The sequence below is a fragment of the Schistocerca americana genome, chromosome 3 (genome assembly GCF_021461395.2).
Source record: "Schistocerca americana isolate TAMUIC-IGC-003095 chromosome 3, iqSchAmer2.1, whole genome shotgun sequence".
NCBI classification, from domain to species: Eukaryota; Metazoa; Arthropoda; class Insecta; order Orthoptera; family Acrididae; genus Schistocerca; species Schistocerca americana.
This window is the reverse complement of record NC_060121.1, coordinates 584438263-584455938: the sequence shown is the minus strand read 5'-3', so window position 1 is coordinate 584455938 and position 17676 is coordinate 584438263. Positions and strand designations below refer to the sequence as shown.

The 17676-nt window shown below is 41.7% G+C and overlaps 1 protein-coding gene across 1 annotated transcript in view; it reads left to right on the top strand.

Annotated features, from left to right (window-relative positions):
* LOC124605150 (protein cueball) overlaps positions 1-17676 on the top strand; it is a 160407-nt gene that overhangs the window by 129998 nt on the left and 12733 nt on the right. The window contains exons 2-5 of the mRNA XM_047136630.1: positions 5161-5370; positions 9086-9266; positions 9363-9863; positions 10806-11261. Coding sequence (XP_046992586.1) covers positions 5161-5370; positions 9086-9266; positions 9363-9863; positions 10806-11261 — 1348 coding nt within the window. The remainder of the gene's footprint in view (positions 1-5160; positions 5371-9085; positions 9267-9362; positions 9864-10805; positions 11262-17676) is intronic.

Genomic DNA, 17676 nt, shown 5'->3' with positions numbered 1-17676 from the left:
TGCTATTCTCAATAAAGCGCCTGGCAGAGGGTGTAGTCCTAGTCCCTGTAGGATCTTCATGAGAGGAGGTCTATCAGTAGAGTAATGTGCTTTCTTAATGTCAACAAAGACAATGGCATATTTATTACCAGCTATTTTCACATGTCGTAGTGCCGAATCGAGGTTGAATATTACTGAATTATTGTTCTTGTTGTCATAATATTATAAGCTCTGAACATCTTGTTGCTAAATCTTGTAATTCCACGACAAAACTAGATTTGTTTCCCTTGTGACTCCGTGTTAGCAAGATAGCAACAACAAATAAGAGATCAAAGAAACTTGGGTCACTGGGTAAGCTCTATTGTGAAATCTTACATTACAGAGGACACAGTTCGAAATGCTTAATGTAACAAATGTAAATAATATGATCGGTAGCATTAAGAAACAAATAATATATTCGTAACAGACAACGTGCCTGTCACTATGCCTGATTCACGAACGATAGCGGTTCGTGCAGCGCGAGACGCGGTCGGGGATTGCATTCAGAATGAGATTTTCACTCTGCAGCGCAGTGTGCGCTGATATGAAACTTCCTGGCAGATTAAAACTGTGTGCCGGACAGAGACTCGAACTCGGATTGCATTCTTTTCCTTAACAAGTAAAGTGGGGAATAAAAGGAAGAGAACGAGTTATGAATAAAGATAAAGTTTGATGCACTTCCTTGCAATGAGCAGAGTAACATAATTGTTGCAAGGTGGCACAACTGCAGCAGTGGTGGGCTTGCCGCCACAGAAGTCGGCCGTGACCTTCGCGTTCAGCAGCAAGTAGTCAGCGAGCCACACCCGCCAACGGTAGACGGCGCCTGCTGCTACTGCTGCTGCTATCAAGAGCATGCTGAGCGCTTGGGGGGGGGGGGGGGGGGGGTATTGCGTCATTATTTGTGGAGCCCGTTATTACGAAAGCGCGCGCCGGCGCACTGAAACAGCCTGCGAGCGGTCCTCGAAACGCGTTCAGTGCGGAGCAAACCAGCGTATAAGCACGTATGGGTAGAGACCCGAGTCCATATTTTTTCCTTCTTGCTCTCTCGTGACAGACGTACTACTCAATCGGCATAAGCTGATAACCGTTGAAAAGCATCTGATACTCCATACCTCAAGTATTAAAGTACGTCGGCTCTCTTGAGACTGAAATACTTTCTCCAGTTTCGTTTCTCCGATTTATCATCCAGAAGGGTCGCAGCCTTAGTCTTTCTAGTCTCTGTACTGGTCTGCTAACTTCATCAGCACGGGCTCTTGTTTGGCAGTAAGTGGGAGCACACTGTCAGCGAAAGGCGAGATCTTGTATATGATCAGCATACGGTAAAATGGTTACTTCCTAGGTCCAAGTTGTTCCACTAAATTTTCGTGATAGGAGGAGGAGGAGGATGTTAGTGTTTAACGTCCCGTCGACAACGAGGTCATTAGAGACGGAGCGCAAGCTCGGGTGAGGAAAGGATGGGGAAGGAAATCGGCCGTGCCCTTTCACGGGAACCATCCCGGCATTTGCCTGAAGCGATTTAGGGAAATCACGGAAAACCTAAATCAGGATGGCCGGGGACGGGATTGAACCGTCGTCCTCCCGAATGCGAGTCCAGTGTGCTAACCACTGCGCCACCTCGCTCGGTCTTTTCGTGATATTTTAAAGTTTTATTAACCTACTTTTTTTGTTAAGTCCGGAATTTAAGTTTATGAGTAAGGTCATTACAGTCTTCAATAGAAGACAAAGTTGTTATAGAGGCCAGACATCATAATGAAACACTTCGCTAGTTTAACAGTCTGGATCACACAGGTTATGAGTTTTTGCAGACTGCCATCAGCGGATCAAAACGTAAGGGGGGGGGGGGAATACATATGTATATATATATATATATATCTCACGCCAAAAATAATACTGAATGTACCAAGTGTAGCCTAAGTGCCACACAGTGACCAGTTGCGTTAAAACTCTCCCTGCCCAAATACCCTTGCTTCGCTGATTTCAGGCCCTTAGCAGTTTTGGAAGGAATGAAAGATCAGATATAACGTCTCCAAACTACAGAATTAAACACTGATGCTGGTATAAATCTCATTTATGAGGGCTATCGGAGAATAATCTCCATTGGGTTATAGGTAAATTACTGGAATAATTCTCAAATAACACCCAAACGTAATGGACCGAGGCCATGGCTATCGGGAGACTTTTATCCTCGAGAGGAAAAGCATTTTTTATATAATTGAGCTGACCAATTTGAAATCGTTTTGGGCTACAAAAACTAAGTTTTGTAGGTAACAAAAAATTTATTATATCTTAAAGAATTGAAGTGTAAGAATTCAGTATCGAATAAAATGCTGTAATGAAGAATCCTACCAAGTGAAGTGGCACTGTGATCGGCGCACTGGACTTGCATGAGGGACGATAGTGGTTCAAATCTGCGTCCAGGCATTCAAATTTAGGTTTTCTGTGATTTCCCTTGAAAAGCCATGGCAGATTTTTCCTCATCCTTGAAACAGTCAGAGCTTGTGCTCTATCTCTAATGACCTTGATGTCAACTGGATGTTAAACCGTAATTTCCCTTCATTCCGTCCTTCCATCCAACCACATCGTGGGGGAAGGTGAGGGGAGCAAGTGCTGCTGCCCCTCCCCCTGCCCCCAAGTCTCACCCTTGTGGTCACCTGTGATTACTGCATCCATCTGATTGCCTTATTTTTTTCGATTTCCAAGAAAATGTGTGGAACCCATACAAAATAGCACCAGCAGAGGATATTGAATATATACAGGGAACGGTTGCACAAATGGAAATGGGCTTCTTGATCCACAGGAGAGCATCATAGAAATGCTGAAAAACCCTGAATTGGCAGACTTCAAAAATCGCAGGAATCGGTATTGCCTGGAGAATCTGAAGATACTTTTCATGTACTTGGATCACTTCCAGGGACCGTGAAGATGTGATTAGATAAATTACAGCACTTGTAGAGGCGTTTAGGCAGTCACTCTTCCTGCACTTAATAACCGATTGGAATGGGAAGAAACCTTAAAACGTAGTACTATCCTAATTATCCTCTGCCAAACACTTGAGTGTTGTGTAAGGAGTATGTATGTAGATGTAAAATGTATTTATTTGAAAAATCTTAAAACTACGCTTTCATATTACCACTGTACACAGTCCTCATTTGAGTAAAACCATTTATTGTATCCCGTAATGAGTGCTATGAAGAATGTACAACAAAGTTCCCAGAGTGTTAGTACACATGTTGAGGCGATGGCAAGGGGGGGGGGGGGGAGATGGAATAACAAGTGAAACTAAATTAAGTCCTGGATGATGTAAATAAGTATGGTTTGATTAATGGTTTAGTAGTATAGTATTATGGATTTGTATATGGCAAACTGAGGTTATATAATAAGTCTTTCAGAGAATGTAACATTATTTACTCTCAGCTCTTAATATCTTAACCAGTATAACAAAGGGCTTCCATCCATGTGTATCTACAGTACATCTGCTTTCCACAAGCCACTGCACAGTTGTGGCAAATGGTGTATTGTGTACCGTTCGTGAAGTGACAGAGTGGATGTCTTATTAAGCAGAATTTCCAACTGTAATGCCAATTCTAAATCGCTGCGGTGGAGTCATATGGCCATCCAAATTTAGATTTTTATGGTTTCATTTAGTCGTTTAGGGTGAAAGTCAGGATGGTTTTTGTGTAAATAACACAGCTAATTGCCTTTGTCAACTTTGTCAAATCCAAGTTACTTCTCGTCTATTAACCTCAGCATCTATGACATATTAAACTTTAATAATCTATCCTCATAGATAGGAAGTTGAAAGTCTTGCTACTAGGGATCCTGGCAATACTTCACAATTGCTAAATAGGCGTGGGAGTTGCATACGCACTCCAATCTCCTTACCTCTTCTCTCTTTCTATCTCCTCTTACCCCCTAATTTCTTCCACCTCCTCCTATCCTCAGTCTACCTCCTGCCCCCTCTCTCTGACCTTGAGTCCTGTTTATTGTTATGACAAATAAAACCTTGCTTGGGAACTGAAATTGCTAAACATGAGTGGGTGAATTGATTGGGATCATTGGCAAATGGGGTATGAGAGTTCTCTCCTGCTGCTGTATCTTTGAGAATAGTAACTTTGGTGACGATATTTTGCATAGTTTTAATCTGAAAATGGGTAGGATTTCAGAGTTTTGGACGAGTTAGATTCCATAGTAGCAGCTGAGGGGTGGGGGGGAGGGAGGTGTTAATAGTAGTGTTCTAATCATAAGCTCATTAGCTGTAAATGTAACTTTTCTATTTCCTGTTAAAACGGACTGTGAAGAAAGGAAATGAAACTGCACATTCTTATAGCACAGTGTGGAACAGAGTCTTCTTTCTCACAGTTGGTTGTAATAGAAAACCTGTACATCACTGTTCAAAAACATATGTGACATATGTCTGTCTGAATGGTTATAAGAGCATTGCATGAATATCTGAATTACGTAGTTCAAGAAATTTTAAGATTTTTGATAATGGTGTTAAGCACCATCTTAGCTTTATTTGGTAGAATAGATCAAACAAAACAGTAAAACACAGCTGAACCAAAATACTGCTCTTGTAAATGAATTTATTTGTTTTGTTCCATCTTGCTCTCATGAAAATATTTTGAAATAATGCATTTTATCCACATTTTACAAAAACAAGGATGCTGCTGTCCAGAGAGTTCTGACCCTTGATCTATATCTATGTGGAAACATTGCACATGTTTATAAGGAACCAAATACAGATGCATTAATTTACCCAATTCACCCTGGTTCTGCCCTTGATACCAATTAGTGAAAAATGCATGCATAAGGAATGACAAACTCATAGGCCAATTAAAACCTGGACTTCCCTTGGATTCATTCAATAAATTTGCATATTGAAGTCTGCCAGAAAATAATTCTGTAGTTTAACACTTAAGTAAAGCAAAGATGAGCAGATCACCTCTAATTACAGCCTGATTTCATTCCACCAAATAATTTAATTATTTTGGGGGAGGGGGAGAGAGAGAGAGAGAGAGAGAGAGAGAGAGAGAGAGAGAGAGAGAGAAGGCACTGCTTTTAAAGTATATAGAGCTGAAGATTAAATAAGATAATGTGTGTTGTCATTTCAGAAGTTGACTTTAAACCTCATTTCTTCCACAGATCTTGCTGTTGCTGTGGACAGTAAAATCCAGTTCTTAACCATTGGAGGCAATGAAACAAGAATTAGTGATGGGGGATTTGACAGTGTCCAGGAATTATCGTACAATCAACGTGATGAAATTTATGTTGTGGATAAGAAGGGAAAAGACTCTTACATTTACAGCTACAAAATTGGGATTCCAGAACAAGTACCAAAAATGATTATTTCTGGTAAGTTGGGTTTCTTACATAATTTGTTTCTTCTATTGGAAATATGCAGCTACTCACTTAGTTTAGCAAATGTCTGGGAAATTTAAAGGTGCTAGCATATGTCAAAATTATTTTAATCTCTGTTGATCATTATCATAGAACTGTTTAGTAGATAATAAATGTACATGTGGAGTGTTTAAACAGCTGAAAGATTCTTTTAATGGAAATCATATTGTTTGGAGTGGTTTTAACTCTGTGATAGGTGTTAATGTTCAAATTCAAAACATAAATCAATGCAACAAGCCCAAATGACATGTCCAAGACTTCCGTTGTCATGGAATGTGGCAAAAATTTCAGGAGAGTGTTTGACTTATACTTTGGTGACTACGTACTCTGAAAGTAGAATGGGTAGAATTTCTCTGAAAATGCCTCCAGGAACATGTAATGAATGATGAAATTAATGTCTACAATCATTAAGCCTGTTAGACCTATGTAAACTTCCAATGTGGAAACTTTTTGTAGTTGAGGGCTTTGAAAGCTCAATGTCAGTTTCTTGTGGGACAACCAACTAGATGTGGAAATGACATAAACTTAGTGTTTGGTCTTCATGAAGCAAAGGCCACTACAGTACTGTTTTACAATGGAGGACATGCATAGCTAAATTTAAAATTGGGGAGAATCAAACAATATCCTAGGTCAAAAGCCTTCAGCAAAAAAAAAAGAATGGTGGGATGCAGAAAATACAGCTCTTCAGTAAAAGATGGCATCCTCATGCCACTGCATAACAAGGATAACAGCAAGAATACTAATAAAATGAGCCCCATCATTCTCTTACATGCTGACTAAAAGGTCAAACTATGAATACAACTAGTATTAAAGAATTTTGGTGAATATCAATACAGCAACATGCTGACCAAAGTGTAATATCTGTCACCAGCAATCTCCCTGATATAATTAATACCTATACACAGAGCAAGGGTTAAGTTTACTTATAACTTTGAGAAGACATATGTTGTCATAAGCAATAAAAATATCTGCGAAACCATACATAAAATGGGCAAGACCAAAAAGTATGGAGATCATTGAAAGAAACAAAAGAAACTTAAACTTGTCTCTTGAAACTGAGCATTCAAGCCAGTAAGAATGCCCACTCTCAATGGCTCAAATGCCATTGCTGCAGAGCCCCTCTTAACAGACATCACGGCCACATCATGTGGTGTTACTATAAGAAACATTTATTTATTTTTTTTATTTATTGTATTTTTTTTGCATGGAGACACCAACTGGTGTCTTTTGCAAACGTCATATCATTTTTTTACAAGTTTAGTAATATATATATATATATATATATACACAATAATTTATTTTAGTTTAATATTCATATTCACTTAGAGTATAAACACTTGTCAATCAAGAAATGTTTCAGTTTCACTTTGAATAAGTTCCCTTTGTGGCACCTTATAGAGCTCGGTAATCTGTTGTATCGTATTTGACCACTAATGCATGGACTATGGTCTGTTGTTTTTAATTTTGTTCTTTGTCTGTAGTAGCAGTCTTTATTTCTTGTATTATAGGCATGCATATCAGAGCACTTTGTTTCTTTGTTTTGATGTGTCACAAAATATATAATTAATTTGTAAAGATGCAGTGAGTAGACTGTGAGGTATTTATGATGAACAAAGATTTCCCTGCATGAATCTCTATACCCTAATCCATGGATAATTCTGATTGCTCTTTTCTGTAGGGTTAATATTCTGTTCATATGTATGTCGGCAGCACAACCCCATATCTCTATCCCGTAATTAATCTGTGGAAAAATGGTTCCATAATAAATTGATTTTAATGTCTGATGTGGAACTACTTTTGATAACTGGCTGATTAGATGTAATGAACTGCTGATTTTATTGCATAAAAATTTGATATGGTTTACCCATCTTAGATTTTCATGTAGGTGAATACCTAGAAATCTGCAGCCTTCTGTGTCCACTACTTCAATTCCATCTATGTTAGGGCCCAAAATTGAGCCCTGGGGTACACCTTGTGTGACTGTCTCATATTTGGACTGGAAATTAATGATCTGATTATTGATTTTGTAAGTCAGCATTGTACACTGCATGCAGTTAAATAAATATGTAGCCAGCGATTGCATGGATGCAGCATTTACATTGTATGACTCAAGTTTACTTAAAAGTAACTCGTGGTTTACCGAGTCAAAGGCTTTAGTAAGGTCTAGAAATATGCCAGCTGTTTGCATTCCTTGATCAAGAGCACCATACATCAGGACATATTGTGCAACATACGCCGATGACATACAGGATACCGTATCATCACTGGAGGATCTAATTTTAATGCATTGCTTAATCAGCAATTTTACTGTAGCAATGGGTGCTCTGCTAAATAAATGAAAAAACTCCTTGTTGCCATTTGTAGCAAGTTCAGTCGCATAGTACACCTGCCACAAAATGTACGTGTGTGTGTGTGTGTGTGTGTGTGTGTGTGTGTGTGTGTGTGTGTGTGTGTGTGTGTGTGTGTGTGTGTGTGTGTGTGTGTAAATAATCAGTACCCAACAATATGTAAACACCAAATTCCAACATGAAATCGTACTGCCACAGGCAATGCAAACACTAAAAAACTAGGTAATACTGAAACTGAATTACTTAGCATGGATACTTTCAGTACCTGTTGCCATAGCAGTCAACATTAAATGAGTGCTGTGGTGGTTACTATGAGGAGAAAGAGTTTTAAGTGCATCAAGACGCCTTAACACTCCCAACCATGAGGGGCAAAAATTGCATGAAAGTGTGCGGAGTGGGGACCATAGTATTTGGAAACCTTAATCAACAAATGGGAGCTAGTAAGCATGGAGTTGCACTTCAAAATAACAGTAATATGAAGAGCTTTAAAATTTATTAAGTCGTATTTTTAAGAGTTCAGCTACATAAACAAGAACCACAGTACACAGAATTTCTTAACAAGACTTTTTAACAACAATGAAGGAGGAAAAAAATTAAGGGAACACTCTCCCTGGATAAACTAGGATATTATCTGGAGAAATCTACACCACAATGTTGTATCATCTAAATTAAAGGCATGTGGTACCTGACCATCAGTGAAAAAATGGTAACCAGTTAAAAAAGTTATACAACATCCACCTCAGCACAACTTCCACATGTGCAACATATGATCCCGTTGATACATTAATTCATAGGTTCCACCTGTGGAACCATGTCTCCGATCTAGTCATACATCTTGAGGAAATTTGTGATCATCGACTGCATAACATCAGACTGTAGTGACGTAACTGAAATGATGGGACTGCAAAAGCTGCAATACCCCCAATCTGAAAACAACACAACCATTCAGATGATAGGACACATGCCTGCTTACATAATTCACAATCAACCAGCTGTTTTCAGCAGTTGTTAATCAGGCATAGAATTAGAACAATAAAATTCCATAAGAACTAGGCGAAATTAATTTGGCTACATTGGGAACGTAATGGTCAAACCACTATAGCTAGAAAACAAGAGGCCTTTCCCAGTTCCAGCGTGCTTTGGCTTGAGATTATCATTTTGTGTGTCATCACTGTAATTATCATGTACTATATTAAAAGCTTAAAACTATGACAGGCTTTACAATTAAAAAAAGAAACCACAAAAAAAGGAATGTTATTCAATGGTATATTAGTTGTTAGCCTGTGATGAGAGGTTGTGTAATTCACTCTGCTGTATTACAGAACCAGCTACTAAAATAATGGGTGTTGCATATTCCAATGTGACTGATGCCATATACTGGACAACAGGAAAAAAGGGTGCTTTAATGTGGTATAAACATGCCTGGCAGACTAGTAGTGGCAGAGTTCTCCATCAGTTTGAGAATGTTACGCTACAAGGAATTACTGTAGATAGCTGTGGCCGGTAAGATAATCAGCCACCTCACTATGGTAAATTTTAATGTCTTGTAGATTTATTTATGTCATTCTGTGATACAAGGCTTCTCTCTTTCTTTTCCAGCTACCTGTATTGGACCAACACTGAATATAGAAATTCTACAATTGAGAGAACAAGGCTTGATTATTTTCACAGAGAAATACTAATAAAAGAGAATCTTTTTAACCCAATGGGTATAGCTGTTGACTGGCAAACAAGAAAGCTATTTTGGTGTGATGATACTGAAGGTGATGCTTTTCAGATCGAACGAAGCAATTTAGATGGAACAGGTAGAGAACTCTTGTACAAAGGCTCCTACGATGAACCACGCACCATGACAGTTGCTCATGGAAGGCTTTTCTGGATAGATAAAGCAGATGGCAGACTTTTGAGCCTTCGAACGATGGATCCCAAGGGTTTGAACCCATGGACAGTACAGCGCTGGGGTGGCCATAAAATTTTGAAAGGTTTAACATCGGTAGTAGTTTCATCATGTTATGCAAACAACCCAAGTAAAGAAATTTTGCCATGGGCTACACCTGATACTGAAATCACAACTTTACAGACAACTGCAACTACGGAAAGGTAGGTGCAATTGAGAACTATTGGATAACATTAAGTTCTTGAATCAAAATTTATAATATACTGTTTGTTTGCATTTACTGGAACAGAAATTTCAAATATTTTTTTATTCATTCAGTAAAAATGTGTGTTAATGGCAGTAATGTGGATGAATAATGTTGAAGTAAGAAAAGAGTACCAATGCTTTAATACTAAACTGCATTGCAGCGATAATGGTATTGTAGTGAACAGAGTAATTTGTTCTTTGTTACAATTTGTGTAGACCACAACTCCCCCAAGGCTGAACAACTGTAATTGATTTAGGAAGAATTCTTCCATATTATTTTAGTTAAAGTTATATTTTTTATTTAGATCACCGTATTAATGAGAAAATAACATGCCTTACACATTGTTCACTCATTTATTTTTCACTTATCTTTGTTTACTGTATGCATGGAGGTAAAAAAGATAAACTGGCAGAAATATATTGTAAACAAAGTTTTCCATTGTCAGCAGAGAGTCTAAATTAATTGAATGGTCTAACATTATAAATTTCAAAGATGTCGAAGGCCCTCCAAATGAGGCAGAGGAACTAAGCTGGTGAATTTAGTTTTTGCTTCCACATTGAGGAATGCTCATACATTCTGTATTATTTGTCAAATCTGTGGACCAGCCACTGGCCAGGACTACCCTTTAGCCAGGTCTTAGATACCCCTTTGCCCTCTATAAATATTTTTTAAAACAATGTTTAACTGTATGTTGGTATGACATTCAATGTAAACCACACCACTCTTAAAGTTGAGTAATCTGATTAATTAGATTAGGTTTTTCTCACTTTGATATAATGGCTTGATTCAGTATTTTAATTTACGGCTTTCATATTTGCACATGTGTTTGATGTAATTTAACTTTATTTTGATGAGCTACATTTTTTAATGTTTACTTTTTAAAATTTATTTATTGTAGGAATGTAATGATAGTGCCTTCAACATGGCCTTCAGATGGGAGTTACTGTCTGAATGATGGCATAGTATCAGCAAATAATGAGAACTCTGTGCCAGCATGTAAATGTCCAGTGGGGTACACAGGTGCAAGATGTGAACTCCCACTCTGTCACAATTACTGTGTTCATGGAACATGTTCAGCTGAAGCATATACAGGTTGGCCAAAATGCTTGTGTATGTCAGGTTTTGGTGGAGATCGCTGTGAAACTGATCTCTGTAACGGATACTGCATGAATGGTGGAACTTGTTACTGGAATGACACAATAAAAGCCCCTTCATGCCATTGCCCTAGTGGACGCTTCAGTGGCAACAGATGTACTGAAGATGTGATCCTGTTCCGTGAATACTGTCACCTCTACTGCCGACAGGAAGATGTATTTGTTGGATTAGGAGTGATGGAGGAGTTGCACCACTGCGAGTAAGTATTTGTAAGAAGGAAAAATGAATTACTCTTATTTATCTGCTAAGTAGATACTGGATGCTTTCGTCTAGGAGGTGTTAGAGAATAGCAGGATCTTGTACTTCAGGATCTCCATGGTTAGCAGACGAGTCAAAACATCAGTCCTGTAAGAAGAAGTTGAAGAGGAACAATATGCTTCTTAACAACCTAGATGATTTTACCTTCAATGACTACAGCCACGATAGCCTGCAGACTTACAAATATTGCTGTTCCACATAAATCATTGTGTTTTACTGCAGGCTCTCAATTCAGTTCATTTTCTGTTATTACATTCTTGAAGATATTTGGATTGGAGACAGCCATCACCTTCAAATGTCTGGTCTCTATAGCTCACATGGAAGTGTGATTGTAGAACCAAATTGTCAGAGATCTGGTAGAACTTGGATGTGTGAGTCTTTCTCAATGTTTCCTGACAATGTTACTGAGAATTGGCCCCAGTTTATTCACTACTGATTGCATTTGCCACCATCACTTCCAACACTATTACTGTAATGCATGGACAGAATTAATACTCTAATTCAAAAATCCATCTACAGCTAAATTTAGTTTCACCATCATATGGCAAGTTAAACAAACAAATCGATGACACATTGTGTAGTGCGGACAAATTGAACACATTCATCAATAATGATTGGCAGGGTGTTGCTGCCTCAACAGCTTCTCTGGAACATAGATTTTAAAAGTATTTTGTTGGCTTTCTAAGAGCAGGTTGTTACTGGAGTTTCCCCATATATTTTCTACTAGCCAAAAAAATTTCTTGTATTCCACTTATTTGTGAATGGTGTCAGTCAGGTTTGAGAGTATTTACAGTGGCCACTCAAGAAGTATTCAGCTTTTACTTACAAAGTCAATCTTTATTCATATACTATTTCCCCCTGTGGGCCCAGGGGTTAGAATAGGCCCGAGGTATTCCTGCTTGTTGTAAGAGGTGACTAGGGGTCTCTCACCTTTTGACCTTTATATGATGGTCCCCTGTAGGTTTTGACCCCCATTTTTCAAAATTTTCCGAAAGAGCGAGCCAACTGGGAAGGGCACCTTCTACGTTGCATTGTGTCCATTGTGCATTGACATCTTTGGCCCACTTTCTTGTCGTGGCATTGCAGTCCCGCTCATCCTCCATCTCTTGGGCGAGGACACCTTCCCGGTACGTTTTCCTCCACCCAGTATGCGGTGTTGTTTTCTGCACCGACGGTGACTGTGGAATTCTTTGCTCCTCACATCCAGCACAGCAGCCAGTCCGTTGTGGTGGGCCCGCCATGTACCCTGTTGATTGTAGTCCCCTGACTATACAGGGATTGCTCTGCTGATGCCTGCACAGTTAAGTCCCCACTTATGCCAAGGAGTAGATGCCTGTCACCCTGGGGCAATGGCCATCATGTGGCTGGGTAGCTCCCTTGGGAGGGCCCATGGTCGGAGTGGGTGGCATCGGGGCGGATGACGTGCGATGAAGCGTACCATGTCATCACTTGCTTGTGATTGATCAAATGCCAGCAGTCTCTAAGTGTTCAGTCTCAGTACAATGCAAGGAAGTATGATCCTAAATTATTCCCCTCTCTGGCCGCACCATGGGAGGAACGCCAGGCTAAGGATGGCCAGCGTACCTTATTCGCCCCGGTACCTTGTATGTACAAGAGCTGATGGGGTCTCCTTTGTCTCGATGAAGCCTCAGTTTTTTGTAGAGCATTTAGAGGACAAGTTTGGGGAGGTGGAGGGCTTGTCCAAAATGCAGTCAGGGTCAGTATTGATAAAAACAGCATCCTCTGCCCAGTCACGAAGGTTGCTTGCTTGTGACAAGATAGGGGATGTTTCAGTTACCATCACACCCCATAAGAATTTAAATATGGTCCAGGGTTTTATTTTCCATAGGGACCTTCTTTTGCAGTCTGAAAACGAACTGCGCGCCAATTTAGAGCATCGAGGTGTTCATTTCATCCGGCCTCGACCTCTGCCTCTTAAACACTGGAGCTGTCACTTTTCAGTGTGGCTCATGGCAGTTACTTGGCCATCCATCCACTGGAGAGAACCCGACAACCTGTGTGGTAGTGACCCTTCCCCATCTTCCTGTCACTCCCCTGGTGTCATGCCCATGGACGTATACCCAGATTGGCTTTAAATCAGGCAGACTGGGTAGCCTTCACCTGTGCTGTCACCATTGAATCTCCCCCACATGGTGCCATCGATGCCGTGATTGAGCAGGTCACTACAACTATAATTTCTGCAGCGGAAAACACGATCCCTCGTTCTCTAGGGCAGGGGTTCCCAATAAAATTTTCTCGAGGACCCCCTCATCAAGCATGATTGGTACCTTGTCACATCACAGTATCAAGTACCTAAAAAAAAGCCGAATTAAGAGTCTTTCTATTTTTGGTACTTAGAAAAAACATTGACATACTTGTTATTGAAAAAATATTGAGCAGCCAAAACAAAAAAATCTGTTATCATACGAAACACATTAAATATATTTTTTATTCTAATAGCATCTTACGGACACCTCTGCCATAGCTTGCGGGCCCCTGGGGGTCCGCGGACCACCTGTTGGGAACCACTGCTCTAGGGTGCTCCCGGAGAAAGACAGTCCTTGGTGGTCGCCACAAGTCACTGAGGCAATTACAGAGCATCGGCAAGCTCTACAGTGACATAAGTGGCACCCTTCCCTAGAGCACCTAATAGCCTTTAAGAGGCGCCTTGCCTGCATTTGCCTGCGTATAAAACGATGGAAACAGGTGTGTTGAGAGAAGTACGTGTCGACCATTGGGTGACATACATCACCTTCCCAAGTCTGGATGACGATCAGACATCTTTCTGGGTACGAGACCCCAACAGGTGTCCCTGGTGTTAACATCAATGGTGTGCTCTCTACCAACCCAAACACGATTGCTGAGCACTTTGGTTAAGCCTCTGCGTTGGAAAACTATCCCCCAGCCTTTCGCACCCTCAAACAGTGGATGGAAAAGAAAGTCCTCTCTTTCACTACATGCCACAGTGAACCCCATAACAGAGTGGGAGCTCCTCAGCGTCCTTGCACATTGCCCCGACACAGTTTCTGGTCCAGATCGGATCCACAGTCAGATGACTAAACATCTCTCGTGTGACTAAAAGCAATATCTCCATCATCATCATCGTCATCATCTTCAATCAGATCTGGTGCGATGGAACCGCAGTAGTGGGAGAACACCATCATTCCGGTACTAAAGCCCAGTAAAAATCTGCTTGATGTGGATAGCTGTCAGTTCTCTGTAGGATGCTGGAACGTATGGTGTGTCGGTGGTTGGGTTGGGTCCTGGAGTCATATAGCCTACTGGCTCCATGTCAGGGTGGCTTCTGCCAGAGTCGCTCTACCACTGATAATCTTGTGTCCCTCGAGTCTGCCATCTGAACCGCCTTTTCCAGATGCCAACACCTGGTTGCTTTCTTTTTTGACTTATGTAAGCATTCGATATGACCTGGCGACATCATATCCTTGCCACATTGTATGAGTGGAGTCCCTGTGGCCTGCTCCCGACTTTTATCCAAAACTTCCTGTAACACCGTACTTTGTGTGTCCAAGTTGGTGCCTCCCGTAGCCCCCCTCCCCGTATTCAGGAGAATGGCATTCCGCAGGGCTCCGTATTGAGTGGATCTCTATGTTTAGTGGCCATTAACAGCCTAGCAGCAGCTGTAGGGCCTTCGATCTCCCGTTCCCTGTATGCTGAGGACTTCTGCATTTCGTATTGCTCCTCCAGTACTGGACTGATGACCTCAGAAGTTTAGTCCCATAGTGCTCAGAGCCATTTTTTTCCTCCAGTACTGGTGCTGCTGAGCGGCGCCTACAGGAAGCAATTCACGAGACGCAGTCATGGGCTCTAGCCCACGCCTTCCAGTTTTCAGCTGCAATGTCGTGTCATGCAATTCTGTCGGTGTCGTACCGTTCATCTGGAACCTGAACTTTATCTTAGTGATGATTCACTCACTGTAGTGGAGATGTATTGATTCTTAGGACTTGTTTTTGGTGCTTGATTGACTTGGCTACCTCACCTTCATCAGCTTAAGGAGGAGTGCTGGGGGCACCTCATTGCTCTCTGCTGCCTGAGCAACACAAACTGGCATGCAGATAGCTCTACGCAGCTGCAGCTCTACAGAGCCCTCATTCAAACTTGGCTTGACTATAGGAGTCTGATTTATGGTTCGGCGGTGCTCCCAGTCTTGTGTTTACTCAACCCAGTTCACCACTGTGGCATTTGCCTAGCAACTGGAGCTTTTAGAACGAGTCTGGGGACCAGTGTCCTGGTGGAGACCAGAGTCCCTTCATTGTGGATCTGACGTGCACAACTGCTCACCAGTTATGTTGCACACATTCATAGTTCTCCTAAGCATCCGAGTTACAGTCTCCTTTTCCCACCCACGGCAGTTCGTCTCCCGCATCGGCGGCCCAGGTCAGGGCTCATGATTGCGGTTTGCCTGCGATCCCTTCTCTTTGAACTGGAGTCCTTCCCTTTACTACCTCTACTTGAGATCCATTCATGTACGCCTCCATGGTGTACACCTCGGCCGATGGTTCATCTGGACCTCTTGCGTGGCCCTAAGGACTCCATTAACACCACTGCTCTCTGCTGTCACTTCCCCTCAATTCTTGACGTGTTCTGGGGCTCTGAATTTGTTCACACCAATGCCTCGATGGCTGATGGTAATGTTGGCTTCACCTATGTCCACAGAGGCCATATTGAACAGCATTCCTTGCCCGCTAGCTGCAGCGTATTCACTGCAGAGCTTGTGGCCATATCTCGTTCGAATGGCTCTGAGCACTATGGGATTCAACTGCTGAGGTCATTAGTCCCCTAGAACTTAGAACTAGCTAAACCTAACTAACCTAAGGACATCACACACATCCGTGCCCGAGGCAGGGTTCGAACCTGTGACCGTAGTGGTCTCGCGGTTCTAGACTGCAGCGCCTAGAACCGCACGGCCACTTCGGCTGGCTCATATCTCATGTACATCGGTTCCTGTTCTGGTGAGTCATTTCTTCTCTGTTCTGACTCCCCGAGAAGCTTATGGGCTATCGACCAGTGCTAACATCCAGTGCTTGCCATCCTTTGGTAGAGAACATCCAGGAGTCCGTCTTTACCCTGGAACAGTCCGGTCGTTCAATGGTGCTTGTGTGGACCCCAGGACATGTTGGAATCCTGGGCAATGAACTTGCTGAAGGGCTAGCCAAACAGGCTACGTGGAAAGCGCTTCTGGAGATGGGCATATCTGAAACTGACCTGCATTCTGTTTTACGCCGCAAGGTTTTTCGGCTTTGGGAGACGGAGTGGCAGAACAGTATGCACAACAAACTGCGTGTCATTAAGGAGTCTATGAATGTGTGGAAGTCTTCCCTGCTGGCTTCTCACAGGGAATCAGTTGTCCTGTGTTGACTCCACATTGGCCATAGGCAGCTGACACATCGTTACCTCCTCCATCGTGAGGGCTCACCTCAGTGGACACTGAGGCTCCAAAATGACAGTCATCCACCTCTTGCTGGACTGCCCACTTTTAGCCGCTCTGCGGTGGACTTCTAACTTCCATCAGCATTGGGTGACAATGCCTCAACAGCAGCTTTAGTTTCATATTTTATGCGTGAGGGTGGGTTTTACCATTTGATTTGAGTTTTAGCACATGTCCTTTGTCCCTCTGTGTCCTCCACCCTAGGGCTTTTAGGGTGGTGGTTTTAATGTGTTGCAAAGTGGCTGGCTTCTCCTTTTTTTTATTCGCATGGTCAGCCAGCCATGGTAATCTGTTCTATTGTTTTTAATCCCTTCTCCCTGTTTCTTGTCTCTCTCTGTGGTTGTCTTGTCCTGTTTTGTCAAATGTTGTAGTGTTTGTTCTCCTTCTGTCGTTCCTCTGGTTCTTCCTTTCTCCTGTTATTGTGCTGTACATCTTCATTGTTTTCTTCTTTCCCTTGGGTAATTGCTCTACTGGGAACAAGGGACCAATGACCTCAGTTTGGTCCCTCCCCCCCTTTTTTTAAACCAGCCAACCATAATTTAGTGTGTGGCTCCAGCCACTGTCAAAGTAGTAGTTCCCTTCAGTTGCAACACACTTCTCCCATCACTGCTGCCAGAGCTGAAACCAGCACTGGAAATCCTCTTTTGGTATGGTGCACAATGTCTTCCCAGATCTGAAATCGGCTACCTTTCAGAGTATCTTTCAGTTCAGTGAAAATCCAGAAGTCATTAAGTGCTAGATGAGGGGAGTGGGAGGCTGGCAAACAGCAGCTGTATTCTGTTTGGCCAAAACACTTTTAATTAATTGAGAATGATAGGAGGATGTGTTATAATAGTGAAGGAGCCAACTGTCTGCTGCCACAAGTCCTGCCATGTTAAGCTTATTTCATCAGAATATTAGAGGATTGAAT